This window comes from Cheilinus undulatus, linkage group 3 (genome assembly GCF_018320785.1).
Source record: "Cheilinus undulatus linkage group 3, ASM1832078v1, whole genome shotgun sequence".
Lineage (NCBI taxonomy): Eukaryota > Metazoa > Chordata > Actinopteri > Labriformes > Labridae > Cheilinus > Cheilinus undulatus.
This window is the reverse complement of record NC_054867.1, coordinates 19,627,406-19,645,364: the sequence shown is the minus strand read 5'-3', so window position 1 is coordinate 19,645,364 and position 17,959 is coordinate 19,627,406. Positions and strand designations below refer to the sequence as shown.

At 42.4% G+C, this 17,959-nt stretch overlaps 1 protein-coding gene across 10 annotated transcripts in view; it reads right to left on the bottom strand.

Annotated features, from left to right (window-relative positions):
- Positions 1-926: 926 nt before the first annotated feature.
- The window catches only part of magi1b (membrane associated guanylate kinase, WW and PDZ domain containing 1b), a 207,666-nt gene continuing 190,633 nt past the window's right edge, over positions 927-17,959 (bottom strand). For 7 of the 10 annotated variants that reach the window (XM_041781197.1, XM_041781230.1, XM_041781212.1 and 4 more), the window contains 5 exons: positions 12,634-12,727; positions 12,364-12,463; positions 11,404-11,547; positions 7,143-7,281; positions 927-2,893 (listed from right to left, as the gene is read on the bottom strand). In XM_041781197.1, the coding sequence (XP_041637131.1) occupies positions 1,659-2,893; positions 7,143-7,281; positions 11,404-11,547; positions 12,364-12,463; positions 12,634-12,727 (1,712 nt within the window). In that variant the 3' untranslated portion in view covers positions 927-1,658. Of the gene's footprint in view, positions 2,894-5,004; positions 5,457-7,142; positions 7,282-11,403; positions 11,548-12,363; positions 12,464-12,633; positions 12,728-17,959 lie in introns of those variants that run through there. The other 3 variants (XM_041781255.1, XM_041781271.1, XM_041781264.1) reach the window with 2 other exon arrangements.

Sequence of the window (17,959 nt, the reverse complement as noted above, 5' to 3'; positions counted from 1 at the left end):
TTGCGTGAATTTATGCATCTAAGTGAGGCAGTGAGGAGGGTAAATGCTACCTAAGCAGACATTGTCTCAGAGTCGGAAAACACCCAGTGCTTCTTGAATATTTAAAAAGTTGGATCTTAAAAGTGAATAGCATTAAATATTATGTGAAAAAGATAAAGAGTAAATTTCTGGACAGAATCCAGAAGCTGCAGATACACACTGTGCCTCTTCTGTCTGTATATTATCAGCGTCAAGCTCAGCCACAGAAAAGATTTCATTTCTCTGCAGAAGTAAATCCCTGCTGGCGTTCACAGGTCATCAAGAGTGACCAACTCAGAGTTCTGCTACTTCTCCCTCCTCCTCCTCCATTGTTGTTTCTGGAGGGGAAATAGAACAGCACACAGCCTGGCATTATAACCCATCTATCTCTGTCGTTGTCCTGAAATATGGATTGTTTTTTTCTGCTGTAAGTGTAACATTTGTGGAGTGAATACAGAAGGAAGGACTGTTGAGGACGACAGGGAAAGTGGGCCATAGAAAAGGCGCTAATCAAAGAAAGCAGTGAGAGGAGTGGAGAAACATTTTTTTTTAAGACTGCTCTATCCAGGCTTTGATGTTGAGAAAGGATGGGAGCTCTTTGCTTTACTTTTCTTCAAAGACTTATCCGCACATCCTCACACATACAGATCCGCACTTATGGGAGGCCTTAGATAACAATGTCAGCCTCTTCAGTCTGCTAGTCTTTGTTTGCCCAAATGATGAGAGCTCAGAACTACTTTAAAATCTCTTTACCTGCCACCCAATATTTCCCTCTGCTTTGCTTTGACGCTCACACATCATTCTTACAGGCCGTGTTCATAAAAAATAAAGGTTTTGTGATTCAGATTTTCTCTCAGGCAAACAGAGACCAAAGCAAAGCAAAGACACACCCTTTTATTTGTTGAATATATTATTTTATTTTAACATCATCATCATAGTTTAACTTTTAATTTCCCCTTCATTCATTTAAAATGATCACCTCTGAATGTACACATACTGCAAACTGTCAAAAATATACAAACAAATGCAGGCTTGTGCTATAGTCTGGTCAAATGTCTAAAAAACAGTGGCACTGGGGAGAGAGTGAGAGAAAGAGAGAGACAGAGAGAGAGAGAAAGAGAGAGAGACATTGAAACCGGTAAAGACATGCACAGCATCATTGTGAGCACCGGTTACAGTGATCCGGGTGCGCGGTACTTCCATGGGCTCCTCGTGGAAAAAGTACATACATTTCATCATCTGACAGCGACAGCGGCACAAAATGCCCGTCACGTATCAAATCGAAATCAAAAAATGTTGCTCGTTTATGGAACTGTTAGGCACATCATTGTTTTTTATGGTTTTACATTTTCTGGAAAAGTCTGTCATTTACTGTAAATGTAGAATGCTAAACCAAAAACAAGAAAAGTAACGTACAATTAGAAAAAGAAAGAAAAAAAAAACAGCTTTAAAAGTCATTGTGGAATCTTGTTAGTAACTTGTTAAATTATGTGTGAGTATTTGAGCGTTTATGTGTCGTCTGGTGTGTAATTGTGTTTGTTAGTTCACAACTGGATGCATTTCTGTTGAACCAAATGGTATCAGAAGAGTATTTGAGGTTTATTGTGGGTAGATGTTGTGATTGGCAGACGGCCGTCCAATCAGATGCTCAGGTCTTTGGGGTTTCCCTTGTAGGTCTTCTTAGGCTCTGGTAGTGTTGCCTTAGTTGGGCGACTGGTGTTGTTCTGGAGCGTGCTGTAGTACTCCCTCACCTTCTCTGCTACAAAGTTGTCGTCGTCCTCTTCGTCCTCCGAGTCGTCCCGTCTGTTGCTCCTGATCGGGGAGATGTCTCGACCCAGGCTGCGGGTTCGGTACCGAGGCTCAGGAGAGCTTCCTCTGCTGGCGAAGATGTCTTTCCTCTCAGGTGAGCGCCCCCTAAGCAGCGAACTGTACCTCTTGTAGGCTGAATCTGAGTCAGGGGTTCGCACTCTAGGCAAGGTGATGTCTCTGTAGGTGTCCCTGGGTCCGTTGGACGCCACGTCCCTCAGCAGGCTGCCGTCCCCCCTGTAGGCTCTCTCCATGGTGGAGGCTTTCATCAGCAGGCTCTCCTCCCCGAAAGGCTGGTCGTCTCTACGCAGTGGAGAGAACGTGGCTTCTCGGTTCAGGCGGTCAAGAGCTGGTGGCTCACGAAGGACGCTGTCCTCGAAGAGTGGGAGGCTGGGTTCAGGAGACGGTGGTGGCTCCTTCAATACGGCCTCTTCCACAGTGGGTTTCTCGTTGCTTCGGTTCTGTCTTTCTGGGGAGGCGTAGCGGCGGTAGGGGTCTGAGGAGTGGGCATGGCGTCTGGGGGAGCGGTGCCGAGAGCGATGAGGGGACCTGTGGCGGTGTGGAGAACGGTAGGGAGATCGGTAAGGGGAGCGATGAGGAGAGCGGTGGCGCCGATTAGGGGAATGGTGACGGTGGCGTCGGTCTGGTGAGCGACCATGGCGGTGTCCCCTGTGGTGGCTGTCCAAGGTGTTCTCTGCGCTGCGTGACCTCCCCTTCTCAGGAGAACGGTGACGGCTGCGGTGGTGCCCGCTGGAATGGTGCCGGCTGTCACTTCCTTTGTCATCCTTCTTCTTGAACAGCTTGTATTTTCCTCCTGAGGACTTCCTCCCTTTGTGTTTTCCTGTGCTGGTTTTCTTGTGGGGAGAACGGTGGCGGTGGTTGGAATGGTGGTGCTTGCCGGTGCCAGTTGAATGGCGGGTCGGCTCCTTTTTGCTCCGGGATGACTGGCTGGGTTCTGGTGGAAAACTGGACTCCGATGGCGCATTGATTGGGGGCAGGGTGCTCACTTCCGCAGCGTTTTGTAACCCTGCGGCTGCGCTGGCTGAGATGTTGTCGTTGGGGCTGCCGTCTGCAACAGAAGGTGACATACAGACGAGGGCAGGAGGATCAAACATGTATCTACACTCTGAAGGCTCCTACGTGCTTTTACATAGACCATGCTTCATCAATCGGACAGAAAGCTGAGGACATTTTCAATGGAAGCCGTTTTTGATGTTAATGCCAGCAGAGATGGCTTGTTGTTAGATGGCACAGTAACAGCCAATGGAAAAAAACACTAGTGCAGCTTTCATGAGAATAAATGGCAGTGACACAAAGGCAGCTTTTTAAACTTTTTTTAAAACCCAAAACAAACCTGGTAGCAGGTAGACATGAGGTCACCTCTCTGAAGCAGAAAGGGACTGAGCTAGTCGGCTGGCTGGGCTGGTTAGAGTCAGTGCCAACGTGCTGCATGTTGATGAAGCTGCCTGACTGGACTGATTAGCCATGCTCTTTCATGCACTGACATGATGCCTTAGAAACTTTGTTAATGTTTGAAGCAGACTAAGATGCAGTAGCAGCTTTTAGATAAAAGAGATATTTTTCTTAAAAAAGAAGATATATAACGGAAGTTTTACTTTCATTTTGTGTCACCTTTACAACTATTGGTCTAACTTTTTAATCTACAGTGCCTATAAAAAGTATTCACCCCTTGGAAGTTTTACCCTTTTATGGATTTAATGAATCAATCATGGTCAACATAACTTTTACACTAAAATCCTTTTTAATGCCAAATTGAAAACAGATTTCTACAACATAATGCCAATTATATAAATTATAAAATAAAGGATTGCAGAAATAGCCCCCCCCCCTTTAAAGTGACTGATCTAATCCAACAGAGGTCCAGCCAATTCGTGCTAGTAGTTTCACAATTAGTAAAATGGGGATCACCTTAGTGCAGTGAATGTGTCTCAAGTGATTGTAGTATAAAGATACCTGTGTCTAGAAGATCCAGTCTCTGGCTAATCACTATTACTGGCTACCATTACACCATTAAAACAAAAGAACTCCAAGCAACTCAGAGAAAAAAAGTTATTGACAAGTGTAAGTCAGGGGATGGATACAAAAAAATTTCAAGGCACTGAACATCCCCCAGAGTACAGTTGAATCCATCATCAGTAAATGGAAGGAACATGGCACATGTGTGGATCAGGCTGTCCTCACAAACTGAGTGACCATGCAAGAAGGAGACTAGTGAGAGAGGCCATCAAGACACCTATGACTACTCTATCAGTTACAAGCTTCACCAGCTGAGATGGGAGAGACTCTGCAATTAAGAACTGTTGTACTGGTTCTTCACCAGTCAAAGCTTTATGAGAGAGTGGCAACAAGAAAGACACTGTTGAAGAAAACTCATTAAATCTTGACTAGAGTTCACCAAAAGGCATGTGGGAGACTCTATGGTCAACAGTGCTTTTTGGCCAACAGACAAGATGCTATGTTTGGCAGACACCAAACACTGCACATTGCCACAAACACATCATCCTCACTGTGAAACACAGTAGTAGGAGCATCATGCTGTGGGGCTGCTTCTTGGTAGCCAGCCCTGGTAGGCTTGTAAAGGTAGAGGGTAAACTGACTGCGGCAAAATATTTGAAAATCCTGCAGTACAGTCTTATTTAGTCTAAAAAGGAACTATGTCTTGTGAGAAGATTTTTTTCAGCAAAACAATCACCCAAAGCATATAGCAAAGCTACACAGAAACTGTTTAAAGGCAACAAGGTGAGTGTTCTGGGGTGGCTAGAGGCAAAGCCCAGACCTAAATCCAATAGAGAATTTGTGGCTGGACTTGAAATGGGCTGTTCATGCCCAATCCCCGTGCAACCTGACAGAGCTTGAGCAGTCAGGCAGAGAAGAATGGAGCAACATTTCAGTGTTCAGATGTACACTCCTGACTGAGACCTATCCACACAGACTCAGTGCTATGATTGCAAGCAAGGTGCATCTTCTAAATACTGACTTGAAGTGGGTGAAAATGTATGCAATACTATGCAATACAGACAATACTTTGTAGAAATCAGTTTTCACTTTGACATTAAAGAGTTTTTCTTTTGCATTTTTTGTCAATAAAAGCCAAATTAAATTGACCACGATTAATTTATAAGATCAACAGAATGGTAAAACATCCAAGAGGGTGAATACTTTTTATAGGCACTGTATATATGCACATTTTAAAACAAAACTCACAAACCGCAGGAGTACAAATAAAACAAATATCTAGGGACGAAAGGACATAAGAATATCTAAACTAATAAAACAAGCTAACGCTCACTTCACCTTTGGAATATTAAGATAAACTTAAAAGCAACTGGTGTATCCTTGACAGCGGCTACAACAGCGGCTACGACAGCGGCGGCACTAGCAATGCATTTTCAGGTGAATGGATTTGTATGCATGGAGCAGAGCACGGCATGGGTGAGTTGAGGCCACACCACACAGAGATCAGGGTGAAGAAAGAGAGAGACACGAGAAGTGGGAAAGAGAGCCGGACGACAGGGGAGGACAGTTACAAACCGTGGTCTGATTTTGGAGGACAGAGGCCTCCCCCATCTTGTCATTTCTCATACATGCAGTGAGATGGGGAGCGACCATCCCTGAAGGAAGACAAGAGCCCAGTGCAAAATGGGGAAAGAGAAAGGGAAGATACAAAAAAAAAAGAAAAAACACAAAGAGGAAGAGAAGAGCACAGGGTTTAGATCACATGGAACCAACTTGAAGGAAGAACAGGAGAATTATTGTGTTGATTTTTCAATGAAAAAACGTGTTTATTTGATCATTGAGTCATTCAGAAAAAAAGAGACAGTCCAGGAAAGTGCCCAAACCCCTTCAGTGGAAATCATCAGTTACAGAGAAAAGTCCTGGAACCAAGCGCACCCACACACAATCGGATACACTAACCCACACACGCACACCTACACATGTGGACACAGAAGCAGCAGAAACCCAAACCCAAAAAAATAAAGACAGTGAGACTCACACACCCACAATAACAGCGTATGAAGCAGTTTTACATTGCTGACAGAAATCAAAAAGTAATACTGGCGAGACTGTCAAAGGTTGTGCCAACTAAAAAAATACAAACAATGATTCAAAATATACAAGTTCACATGATGCCATATTGGTGCAGGTTAAGACAGCACATTCTTAGCGCAAATAAAATTACATTAATGAACTTTTCAAGACAGGCAAATGCATCTCCACTAAAAAAAAAGAGCAAAAAGCAAAAGAAAACATTTATGATGACTCGTGACTATCAATCAAAACTGGTCAATACGATGTAAAAAAGAAAATTCCATAAATATTATGGAAAATAGACAATAGAAGGGAAAAAAATCCAATTTACACTTTTGACAAGTTCATGCAGCAATAAACTTTTTTTTCCATTAATATGTGGCTTCGATTCATGGCTCTGTACATGGAACAAAAATACTTGCCTCTATTCTCTTCATCACTGTACAAAACGTCTATATAACTGGAGCGTTTTATTTTGAATCTGGATGGGTGGAGTTCCTATGGTCACAGCTTTTAAATGACAGTAACAGTGGGTGCAAATAAAATCCATGGATTAGTGAGTAATGTCAAGCACAGTAGAGTGAGATTCTCTCTCTAAAATGATTTGAAAAAAGCATCAGACTGCTTTTTCTCCTCAGTACAGCTCTCACTTTAAACCCTTAGAGTTCAGTAGCTTACATTCACCTTCAATAAATATCATAAATATGCTTGTGTCACGTCCAAACCGAAGCTGAGAGATGTCCCATTTTATCATGGGATGTAATGGATCAAGTTTTCTTTTCCTCTTAAGAAGTGTTTAACGAGGAGGAGGCCTTGACATTACTTGTTACTCACAGGACACATTGATTTCTACGACTCTGCTCATTCAAACCCTGTAAACAGTTTCTGTTAGCATGTAGCACTGACATCACACCCACCACCTCTCTGTTAAGTCCCAGCAGAGTGCTTTTGCTCAGTGGCCAGAAGGTGAAAAGTGACAGCGGGATGACATGGAAACTGAGAGCAGGTGACAGCAGGAGAAAACCTCCACCCCTGCACTCCCCGCCCCCCCCAAATCCCAAAGCCCGGGAGTTACCTCCACCAGAAAGACACGACAAAGACCAACCAACACCCTCCCCCTCCCTAGTGGATGAGCCCCAGGGAGGGGTAAAGGGTCCTGGGATGGCATAAAAGTTCCTTCCCCTTCGACCCACCACCGTCCACTGGGTGTTCCCTGGTTCAAGGCGTGAAGATGGGGGAGAAGGGAATGTTTTCGTAGATTGACCCACCATATTCAGGCACCGAGCCGTCGCCCCGTTTGAGCACCAGGTGGGCGCGCCGCCCTCCACTCTTGATGAGCTCGATGGCTCGCGCATGCTTCATGCCCTTGGTGCTCTCACCGTTGATTTCCAAGATTTCATCGCCAACCTGCGGAAAGAGAGAGAAACAGAAAAACAAGGGGGAGTGACAGGAGAAGATGGAAGGTGGGAAGTAGAGAAAAAAGGAGAGGCAGACAAAGCAGAGGAGGCAGCAGAGTGGGACAGGAAGTGGAAAACAAGTGACAGTGGGGAAGAAAGTACACACGAGGAAAGATACATGGAGCAAAAGGTTCAAAGGGACAGTGACAGTGAGAGGGAGGGGAAAGAGAAGACAAATAGAGGAGAAGTTACATATCAAATCTCCAAAACAACAATATTTTTTAATTTAACTGTTACCAGAGAGGGCAATTTGCATTAAAAAGCAGCAGCAGAGATGGTAACAGTAAAGAATGAGAGAGAAGAAGAGAAACAGGAGCCAGAAGTAACACTTTTTGCTTCCTGATTATTTGCTTCCATGCCTCAAGTTATCCATCAGAGCTCTGTGTGCCGGGGGAATTCCTCTCTGGCAGAGTATGGATCTCTCTCTGACACTTCTCTCTGCCTCACAGAGCTGCTGCTGCTGCTACTATTAATACCTCTGCTAATAAGGTGCACAACACAAACTACATATTCATGTATGCACGCACAAATGTGCAAAAGCATGCACACCCACGTATTTCCTAAAGGGAAGATATTAACATACACCTAACACTCTGTAATAGGTCACAGTCATACAGTATCTGCCAAAAGGCTCTCTGTGCATCTGTCTCACTTGAAAACACATGGGGGAGAATCAATTAACCCTCTGCTGTAAATTCAATCAAGCAGCCCAGGGGAAGAGCTCTGTGTTTATACAGTTAATTTAAATAAAGGTTAAATATCTCAGTTTGACAGCTTTTGTAGTGTGAGAGAAGGGCACTTACAAATCTAGAAGATGAACGTTAATTCATTAAAATGCACACACCCTGTCAGCAGGAAGGCTCCATGATGCTGTAGTGTTTGTGTGAATCCTGTTTTGATATTTCACTCACACGTTCCCAAGCCTGCAGGCCATCGTGTTTATATGCACTGAGGTGCACCTCACAGTAATTGGGGTTACTAAACGCACAGGCAGTTCTTATTAATAGATAACATTGTCTTAACTGTAAAGTCTATGAGGCAGGATTATTAGCCCCAGTGTTAATCAACATGGTCAGTGATTCGTACTGTATCTGAAAGAGGGAGTTATGATATCAGGATTTTGTTGTGCTTTAAATGCTGGAAAGAATAACACTTTTCAATGTCATTTTTAACTTAATGATCTACTCTCATTCGACACTCTTAAGAGAAAGTTAAATGACTTGGAAGCAGACACATCATGGCTACAAATGCCTTGATCAACTTAGAAATATTGTTGATTTTCATAAATATTTGATGCTGAAATTTGTTATCTTGTGTCTTTGAATGTATTTCATCTCCTGTATCATGTTTGCTGTGTAGGGCTACTGTTTATCGGAAACTTTGTTACGTGCCCTGCTGCCCGTCTTGGACAGACCACTCTTGAAAAAAGGATTTTAATCTCAACAAAATTTTCCTGGTTGAATAAAGGTTAAATAAAATGAATAAAACATAAGTCTTACAAGCTGAGTCTTATTACCTATCAATTAACTCATTTTGGACCTGAAAAGTGTGCCAAACTATTATTGGGTTCTGATTTCGGAATTATTTATTTGGGCTGTTTTTTAACCCCTTTTCACCACACCTCTCAAACCATTTTTGCTGCCTTTTGTTCATTTCTGCCACTTCTTTGTGCCACTTTTGAAACTACTTTTGCCATTCATTTTTGCTGCTCTTTACCAATTTTTGCCTTTAGTCCCAATTATCTATTTATTTTCCTTGAAAGTTGTCCCTTTCTTCAGCTTTATTGTCTGGCATCCTGACATTTGTGCACAACATGATTTTGCTTTGAAGTCTGGCATTCATTTCCTTATTGTTCATATCAGTGTGTCCATCCACATTTTTAACATCACCCTAATAAAGTATTTCTGTTTAAAAAAAGGGGTTTACATTTTGAACAAACAAATCAGCATTTGGTTGTACTCTTTCATAATGTTTTGTCTAATTTTCTGATACCCCCTCCCAGGGGCTCAGGTGTATCCTGGATTTTAACTAGCTTATATTATATGGGTCTGATAGTTGTTATGAATAAAATAAAACTGGTTCTTATTTTTACTTACTTGCCTTAGGACAAAAGATGAAATTAAGTTATTGTGCTACCACTGATCTATTTATATTGTATTGTATTGCGGATCTGTTGATTAAGGTGGGCTGCCCTAATTCTTTAAACTTAATGAATAAATATAACCTTACAGGTTAACTAAACTATTTAGAAATGTGGCACTCCAGGAATGAAAAATGTAAACATGAGGATGAAAATTCTTAAAAAGCCTGTTTTTTAATGGCCAAATAATTTTAAAAAAACAAGACCAACTGACCACTGAGGTCTTCTTTGGGGCTTGCCAAACTCCTTATTATTAAAAAAAAACTCCTTATTATTACCTCTCATTTTAACATGTTTTACACTTTGAATGCCGTATTTCTTTCTTTTTAGTGTGCACCTAACAGTTTTATTTCTCTGCTACTTTAACAGCACTGAGCAGCCAGTCACCTCCTTTAGTCTCTACATTTAGAAATCTATTGGATTGTCTAAGAAAGGCCTCGCTGCAAAACTGTAAACAAGACCTTTTGTTGCTCATTATAAGCTGACATTTTTGAGATACACGCAGAGGTCGCCCTCTGCTCTACTGTTTGTTAACATCCACAGAGAAGACTACTAAATGCCCATGGTATGTAGAGGAAAAAGCCAAGACAGCATAAATAGAGTAGGATGAAGAAAGACGGAACCATTTAAAGCTGAAACAGGCCAAACGGATAAAACAGGCCCTGTGATCTTTTGGCTAGTTACAAAAGAATCAACCTATTTTTTCCAGCAAATAAATGAAGGAATTTTTTAGACTATGGCACATACAGTTAACCTGACATGCCAGATGGATTTGTTTCACACATCCATCTGGGAGTGTGATTGGGTGAACGTTCTGTTAAATCTCTACGGGCCAATCAGAGCAACAAAACTGTGACATAGCCGCTATTGAGCTGCGCGTGCACAGCTACCGAGGAATAAAGTGAACCATGGCGACTATAGACATGTAAGTACTCGACTTTTGTTGTTTTTGAAAAGAAAACAACTCACTGCTGTTCTTTGTTCTTCTTTTAACAAAGAAATGTTGTCAAGTTCTGATAAAACTGGCACTTTAGCAGCATCCACGCTAAGCTCTTCCCCCATAACTGCTCCAGCTCTTACTTCTGCTTGTTTACGTCATTCTGCTGCACCTGAAAGTACTGCCTCTTGTCACTGATTGGTCCTGTCACTTTCTAACTGGGCCCAAACAGTTCAGATGGGAGCTTTGCAAGATGGATTCGCCAGTGTGAAACAAGGAAACAGCGGTATCCATCTGCTTTGCAAGGTTAACATACAGTACTGTGCAGAACTTTCAGGCATGTTTGGGCCAACAATTGAAGCTGAAAACAGGCCTTAAATGGCACCCAAGAGCACCACTGGGCGAAAGGGAGGATTGACACAACCCAGGTCATGCTCTGGATGTCATTCCATATTACCAGGAGCATGAGAAAATAATCTGTTGAAAAGACAACAAAGCCACATCTTTAGGGCGCAGTAAGGGGTGTTTCTGGGGAGTTAGCATGGTCTAGGGTGCTGTCCGACGGGTAGTAGGGTTGTCACGAGCCCCTGGCAGTGGATTTTCAAATGGTTAATAAACTATGGGCAGTATCTGGGCCTATCACCAGGGGTGAAAAGTCCCCAGTCTCTTGGCTGTCAAGTGACACATGTATGTGTTGACACTGACTCTGGCGACCCTCCCCCCTCTCTCTAGCCTGGGTTGTGGCACATAGGGCTCTGTGATAATTCCTTAGCGCTCTACATGCTTTAAACTTATGCATATCATGTCAGCTGATCATGACATATTCTGGTTATTATTTCCTAGTATCCACTGATCAAATGTATTCAATGGGTCAAAAATGCTGCATCCTACATTTCTCATCATGCAAAACTGCTACTCTCACTTATTTTTAAGCTTGTCAAAGCACAATATAACTGATATCTCTTCTGACATCATCAGGGTCACTTTGTCCATACCCTCATTTTTCCGTTTCGGACGGCTGCTCCGTCCTCAGCTAGCCGCAGCACATACAGGTCCATGTTGTATTCTCTGCCACCCCGCAGACTGAAGCCGAAGCCTTTGTTGTCTCGCTCCAGGTCCACCGAGTAGAACTCAGAATCCTGATAGACACAGAAAAATAAGCCCACAAATATAAATATATATACACATGGACAGAGCAGAAGGGTGAAAGAAAGCACTCAGATTGAGGTTTGTGATCCAGATCTAAATGGTATTTGTGTGTTCTTTGAAGTCGGCTTCTATTTCGGGAACATGGAACAAATGCCACCTTCAGGAAAGTCACACCTATTTCACAGTTGTGCCAGGTTCTGTAAGTGAGTGTGTGTTTCAGTGCGTGTGTGCATATGCTCAAGTGCAAGGATGCTGAATTATTGATGCCTCAGGCTCTGGCTGGACAAAAAGAGAGGGCACAGACAGAAAGAGAAAGAACTAGAGAGCCGGGCACCACAAGGACGAGCAGACAGCCACAGCAGCTCCTGTCTTCACGCCCTCCTAATCTCCTCTGCTGAGGGATCAATGCTATCAGTGAGAGCTATCTCCACACCGCCAGATTAATTCAGCGGTGAGCACAGTGGACGGAGGGGCTACTTTGAAAGCAAACAGGCTTTCCTTAATGCATGGAGTCTGATAACGCCAGCAGGTAGACTTAACAGGGCGAAATATATAAATAAAAGTGCACTTCGTTCGTCCTTGGGAGGCTGGGTGGGTGGATCGGTTGATGCATGAAGGGACTCAGGATGAATGGGTGTTTGGGTGCTAGATCACCTGGACGGATTTATGAAGAGACCAATGTGGTTGTGGGTAGGAAGCTGATGGGATGGAGTGGTGATTGCTTGGGTGTTGGATGGAGACATGAAATAGATGCATGTATGAATGAAGTGACAGGTGGAATAGATGGCCAGTGTGTCCTTCCTTACCTGAGGTGAGACTTGTTGTGTGGGGGGTTGAGGCGGAGGGGCTTGAGGGGCTTGAGGGGCTTTGAATTCAAATGATTCCTGTTTTGGTTTGGTGTTGTTCCTTAGAGAGAGAGAGGAAAACATATAATGTGAAATACTGAAGCTCGAGGTTGATTCTTAATGCATTTGTTGCTTTATTGACACATTTATTTAGCATACTTTCTATAATAAACATGAAAAACACTGCGCTGTCATGAAATTCACCACTCAACTTTCAAGTGTGTCCCTTACCTGGCCTCAGGTGCAGCCTGTTGCTGAGGTGTGTGAGTGGTGGTTATAGTGGCGATCTTCTCTGCATTGGTCAGTAAAGAGGCGTTTGATGACTCTGAAGAGGTTAAAAGGAGAAAAGGGTTGTGACTTTGCCATCCATTAATTGAAAACATCAGGGCAAGCTTTATTGCATAAAAATCTCTAAGTCCTTCAAGAGAGAGGATGAAGAGTTTGCAGCAGGGGTATTCAAAGTGTGGGATAGGGAGCCTCCATGTCACAATGTACGCTACAACCCTTCTTAACATGCACCCATAAAAATTAGGGTTTCAAAATGAAAGATTTTAAACATCTATGTCTCATCTCTAAATCTTTCAATGGATTTTTTACTTTCCTGCAATTTTCTTTCTATTTCAACCTTACTTTAAGATTAAAAAATAAAACAAAAAGCTGACCCAAATATTGACCAACATGAGTCGTACTGTAAGGCCACCTAAAGCTCTTTACCGCTAGATAATTTTTTTAAACAAGAAAGGTATAACCTGACACGTCAGATGTATTTGTTTCACACATCAATCTGGTAAACCTCCCATGGACAACGTTTGGGAAAGGGAGGGGCCTTTGAAAAAAAACTCGGAGGGTGATTGGATGAACGTTCTGTCACATCTTTACGGGCCAAACAGAGCAACAAAACACGTGACACTGTAGCCCCCAACCAAGGTGCGCTGCTACCGACGCGTAAACTCCACAGAGGTCTGCATAACGCAGACCATGGCAACTGTAGACATGCAGTTAGTGCTAATCTTTGTTCTTTTTTTTTTTTTTAACAAAGAAATGTTGTCAAATTCTGATAAAACTGATGCTTTAGCAACATCCACACTTATGTCTTCCACCATAATTTGTTGCTGCTCTCTTACGTCACGACTCTGCTGTGCCCGAAAGTAGTGCCCCTCAACGCTGATTGGTCCTGGCGCTTTCTAACCGGGCCCAAACTGTTCAGATGGGAGCTTTGCAAGATGAATTCCCCAGTGAGAAACAAGGAAACAGGTGAATCCATCTGCTTTGCAAGGTTATGAAAGGTAGACACAAAAAAGAATTGGGGATATTTTGACATTTTCATATCACTGTCTCAGCATTATGAATCAGCCAAAATGATTTTTTGTGTTTCTGTGGTACCCATATGCAGTTGATGCAGGAGTGCACTGTGAGTGAATGAATAACTTCTCAACATCCTTTGTGGCCAGCCTTGACCAGTACTTTCTTTTGACCAATGTGGAAAACCCACAAACACAGATGCAGCTTTATGTTGACACGACCTTTCACCATTTTGCAAATGAAAGACTATGGCCTTGGAGCATCATCTGGACCAATGTAGCATAATCCTCACTTTAAAAAGTTGTGGTTGAACTTCCTTTATTCTGCTCAACTCTGATTCTGTCACTTCAGTTTCTTTGTCTAACAAAAAAACATCCATTTCTGCAACACACTTAAGAAGTTAGCTTTATTCTGGATTATGACTTCTCATGTTGCTCCTCCCTTTAAGTCCTTTGGCGACCCCAGGGGAGTCCCACCTCACACTTTGAAAACCACTGGATTACAGCACTGCTCTGTGATGCTGTAATTTCAATAACAGAGCTAAAAACAAATGCATCAGCCAGCCAAAGAAGAGTACAAAGAAGAGTAGAATACAACTAGTTTGAGTCAGACATGCACCAAATGTAAAGAGCAGGACTGATGCAGATACAAATGTTTAAGACATCAATTTAGCCGATGGGCAATACCAATGTCATTGTTTTTTTCATCACTTCTTTTGGTGCGATGCTCTCACAATTCCATAATTTTTTATCATGTCTGACCATGAAAAAAAGGATCAGAGTTTGTCCAACACGTCACATATTTTTCCTGATTATAATACTCTTCTCTGAATCAGTCAGGAGTGCTAAATGCCAACATTAAATTGCCAGGACACAACAGATAAACATTTTCAAATGATATATGTTTGTGCCCACATTATTTACCAATGTTTGTAAATATTTCTGATACTGTAACCTTGCAAAGCAGATGAACTGGCCAGATTCTGATCAATCAGAGTTATTAGGGAAGAACGAGGCAGTAGCTAGGTAGGGTTTATACTGGAAGCTTATCACAGTGGCTACCGCCAGTTTAGTAATTTGCTTAAATGTAGCTATAGTATAGCGTCAATTTTACCAGAACTGGGCCACATTTCTTTATTAGAACAAGAGCAAAGAGTCACACTGAAAGCCTCTCATGACAGGAAATATATTTTTGCACTTCTTCCGACTAGCCTCGTCATGAGTTTTAACCAACCGATAAGCTCCACTGTTCATAAACTATGGCTGTACCACCCTGTCCAGCTCATTCTACTAATGGAGCTGTGCATGCCCAATACTTCATTTTGTTTTCTCCCTCTGATGGGCATTTTATTATGTGAGGTGTCCAATCACCTCTGGATAGTTGTTAGAAAAGTCCTGCCTTTCCAAATGCTTTCCATGAGAGCTTTCCCAGATGAATGTGAAGGATATTTGAAACAGTCTATCTGGCATGTCAAGTTACGCTGTTAAACTGATGCAACAATGCAGCCCTAGTTTGAGCTGTTTGTCCATACACATTAGTAATAGCACGATCCTCTTATTTTGATCTGATGATGGTGCTGGACAAAAATCATTACGGTTCTTCTTCTAAGGGCAACTTAAACAACTCACACAGGCAAGACATATTACTTCCGTCAGATATATTTAAGTGAAAACCTAAGCCTTATGTTAAAGGTAGCGCTTTAGGAGAAGTTAACTGATTATAAAAGTTAGAAGGATGCACCCTCTGGTGATCAAAAATGTGTGTCACAAATGAAGTATTCTATGTAGCAAAATTACAATAATTCAATGGGAACCAAGCTGATGGACTTGACTGATACAAAGGCCAACAGAGCAACATTTCACTGATAGTGCCAAGCTTCTAGAGAGGCTATGAAATAAAACCCAGACAACAGAAACGTTGGGACATTGCATGTTTGCTGGTTCCAGTTGCACTGGTCTAATGAAGTGATTGAGAAGTGATGGACTTCTGTTGCATTTATGTTATCCCAAGTCATAGAATATGTATTTGTAAAAGGATAATCAGTGTCAGAATTTAGTACTTAATCTTAATCTTGAGTTGCACCCTCATACATAATACAGCATGAAGCACATAGAGTCTTGGTCAAATTTTCAATTTCTATGTAAAAAAAAAAAAAAAGACAGTTTTTCCCAACAGTCCATGGGCCAGTCTACTTCATGCTCTAAAATCCTTCTCCCTGCACTGAATACATTTAATGACATTCGATTCTATTATTTGATACAACCTACTTAAAAAATAATCAAATAGTTGAATCATTTTATGTGTCTTTGGGCACCCTGTGTGCTGGAAATAGATCTGTATTTCACTAGTGGAACATTTTCACTCTTCAGTGTAGATTTAGCAGCTTTCAGATACCACAAAACCCGACCCACTGGGAACACTACCATCTCCACTGAGCTCCACCAGCCTCAAGGCTTCCTATGATGCTTAGCCAGAATAATGCAGTGGATTACATTTGTAATTTCCATTGTTTTCAGTGAAATGGTCTGATTGTTTTTCTTTTCCAAATGGTGCACGTGTCCCTGCACACCCCACCTGTCTGCCTGTACATTATCAAACATTAAACATGCAGACCTGCAGCCTAAAGAGGCATGAAAGCTCCTGATTACGCTGTCTTTAATCTCAACACTGACTCAAGTTATTTTGTTATATCAATGATTCCTTCAGGGCTCTACTGGCGAAAACGCACTCTCATTACTCCACTCTTGCTGCATAAAGAATCCTTTCTTCTCCTAACAATCTAATCTGTCTTGGCCATACAGGTATCCTTTATTTAATTACAACTCTCCACTCCTCTCTGCTAAGTCTTCCGCTCACTATTCCTCTCACGGTCACTTCTCATCTATTCATGTCCTTCACCTCCACCAGCCCCTTTAACGCCTGTTGGCTCAACTCTTTGATTCCCTGTTGCCCATGAGGTGCAAAGTCAACCAGTCAGACTGCAGGGTTGGTGGGGTGGGCTTCATTTGGACCTCAAACTGTGTGCATTTTTGATATTTTGCGTTGCTTATTTCCCGAGCTTGTGGACTTAAATTTGTCAGTGTTAACCCTACTAGCCACTCCATCTGTTCATTTGCGTATCCAACTTCCCCCCACTCTGCTACCTCTCTCCATTTATCACTCCCTTGACTGCATTGTCTTGCAATTAATCGACTAGACTTTGTTTCCCTGTCTTTCCATTCTTCTAGTGACCCTCGGTCTTTTCCTCAACCCAAGCTCTTGAAAACATTCAAGGCAGAGAGAAAAGGCACTGAGCTGATTCTGTAATTCGTCTCTGGCCAATGCAGTCTACCCTCCTGCCCTGTATGGACCAAGATAGGAACAAGAGCAGGCGTCGAAATGAGAATTTCAGTGAGGAGAAAAAGGGAGAGGAGATAAGAGAAAATACAACCACACAATAAACCCACGATTTTCCTAAAATAAAAAAAGGGCCCACCATTTTACTTTAGGCAGGTATGTCTCCTTTATCATAGGCATAATAAGAAGCAATGAGGTATGCCTGCACTGTGCTGCAGAGACACAAGCTCTGATGATGGCATTAGCTGTTTGTGCATGCATTACTGTGTACCAGCAGGTTGTTTTTGCAGAAGTATTGAGCATCCTTCACAGCAAAACTGACTGATTTCCAACACCAGGGAGAGGTGAGCTTATTGGAAAGGAGCTGAACCTGACTTCACCTTGGAAGAATCTCTTTTGATGGTATTTATTCATGTCAGAAAGTTTAGACAGGATTGATCCACACAAAAATCAGTCTGCTCAGTCTCGTGTAAACAGAAGCAGAGGGAACAAACACTCAGAGACACAACTTTGAAACACAAGCCACAATCTCTTCCTGTCACTCCCTCTGTGTCCATGACAGCCGATGTCTGTTTGACAAATGCACATAAACACAAAGTGAAACTTCCCGATAAAGCATATCCAGTTATTTCTCCCCGACCTCTTCTTTCTTGCTCTCCGGTCTTCTTGGCAGAGCAATTTTGGCTCGCTGTTCTCATCAATCGCTCCGCAGAGAGAGAGAAAAAAAAAACCCTCTTCATCCATAAGAAGTGAGCCGGAAAGCAACGAACGGCGGACAAATCGCTCCAATTTCGACCAGTGCTCAGGTTGACAGGGAGTATCGCCTTCCTCGCACACACACATACAGTTAATTAAAGCGTATTTGTGAAGCATGCCAGGGTGATCTGTCAGCACAAAGAAGCAAGAGCTCTTGGCTGCA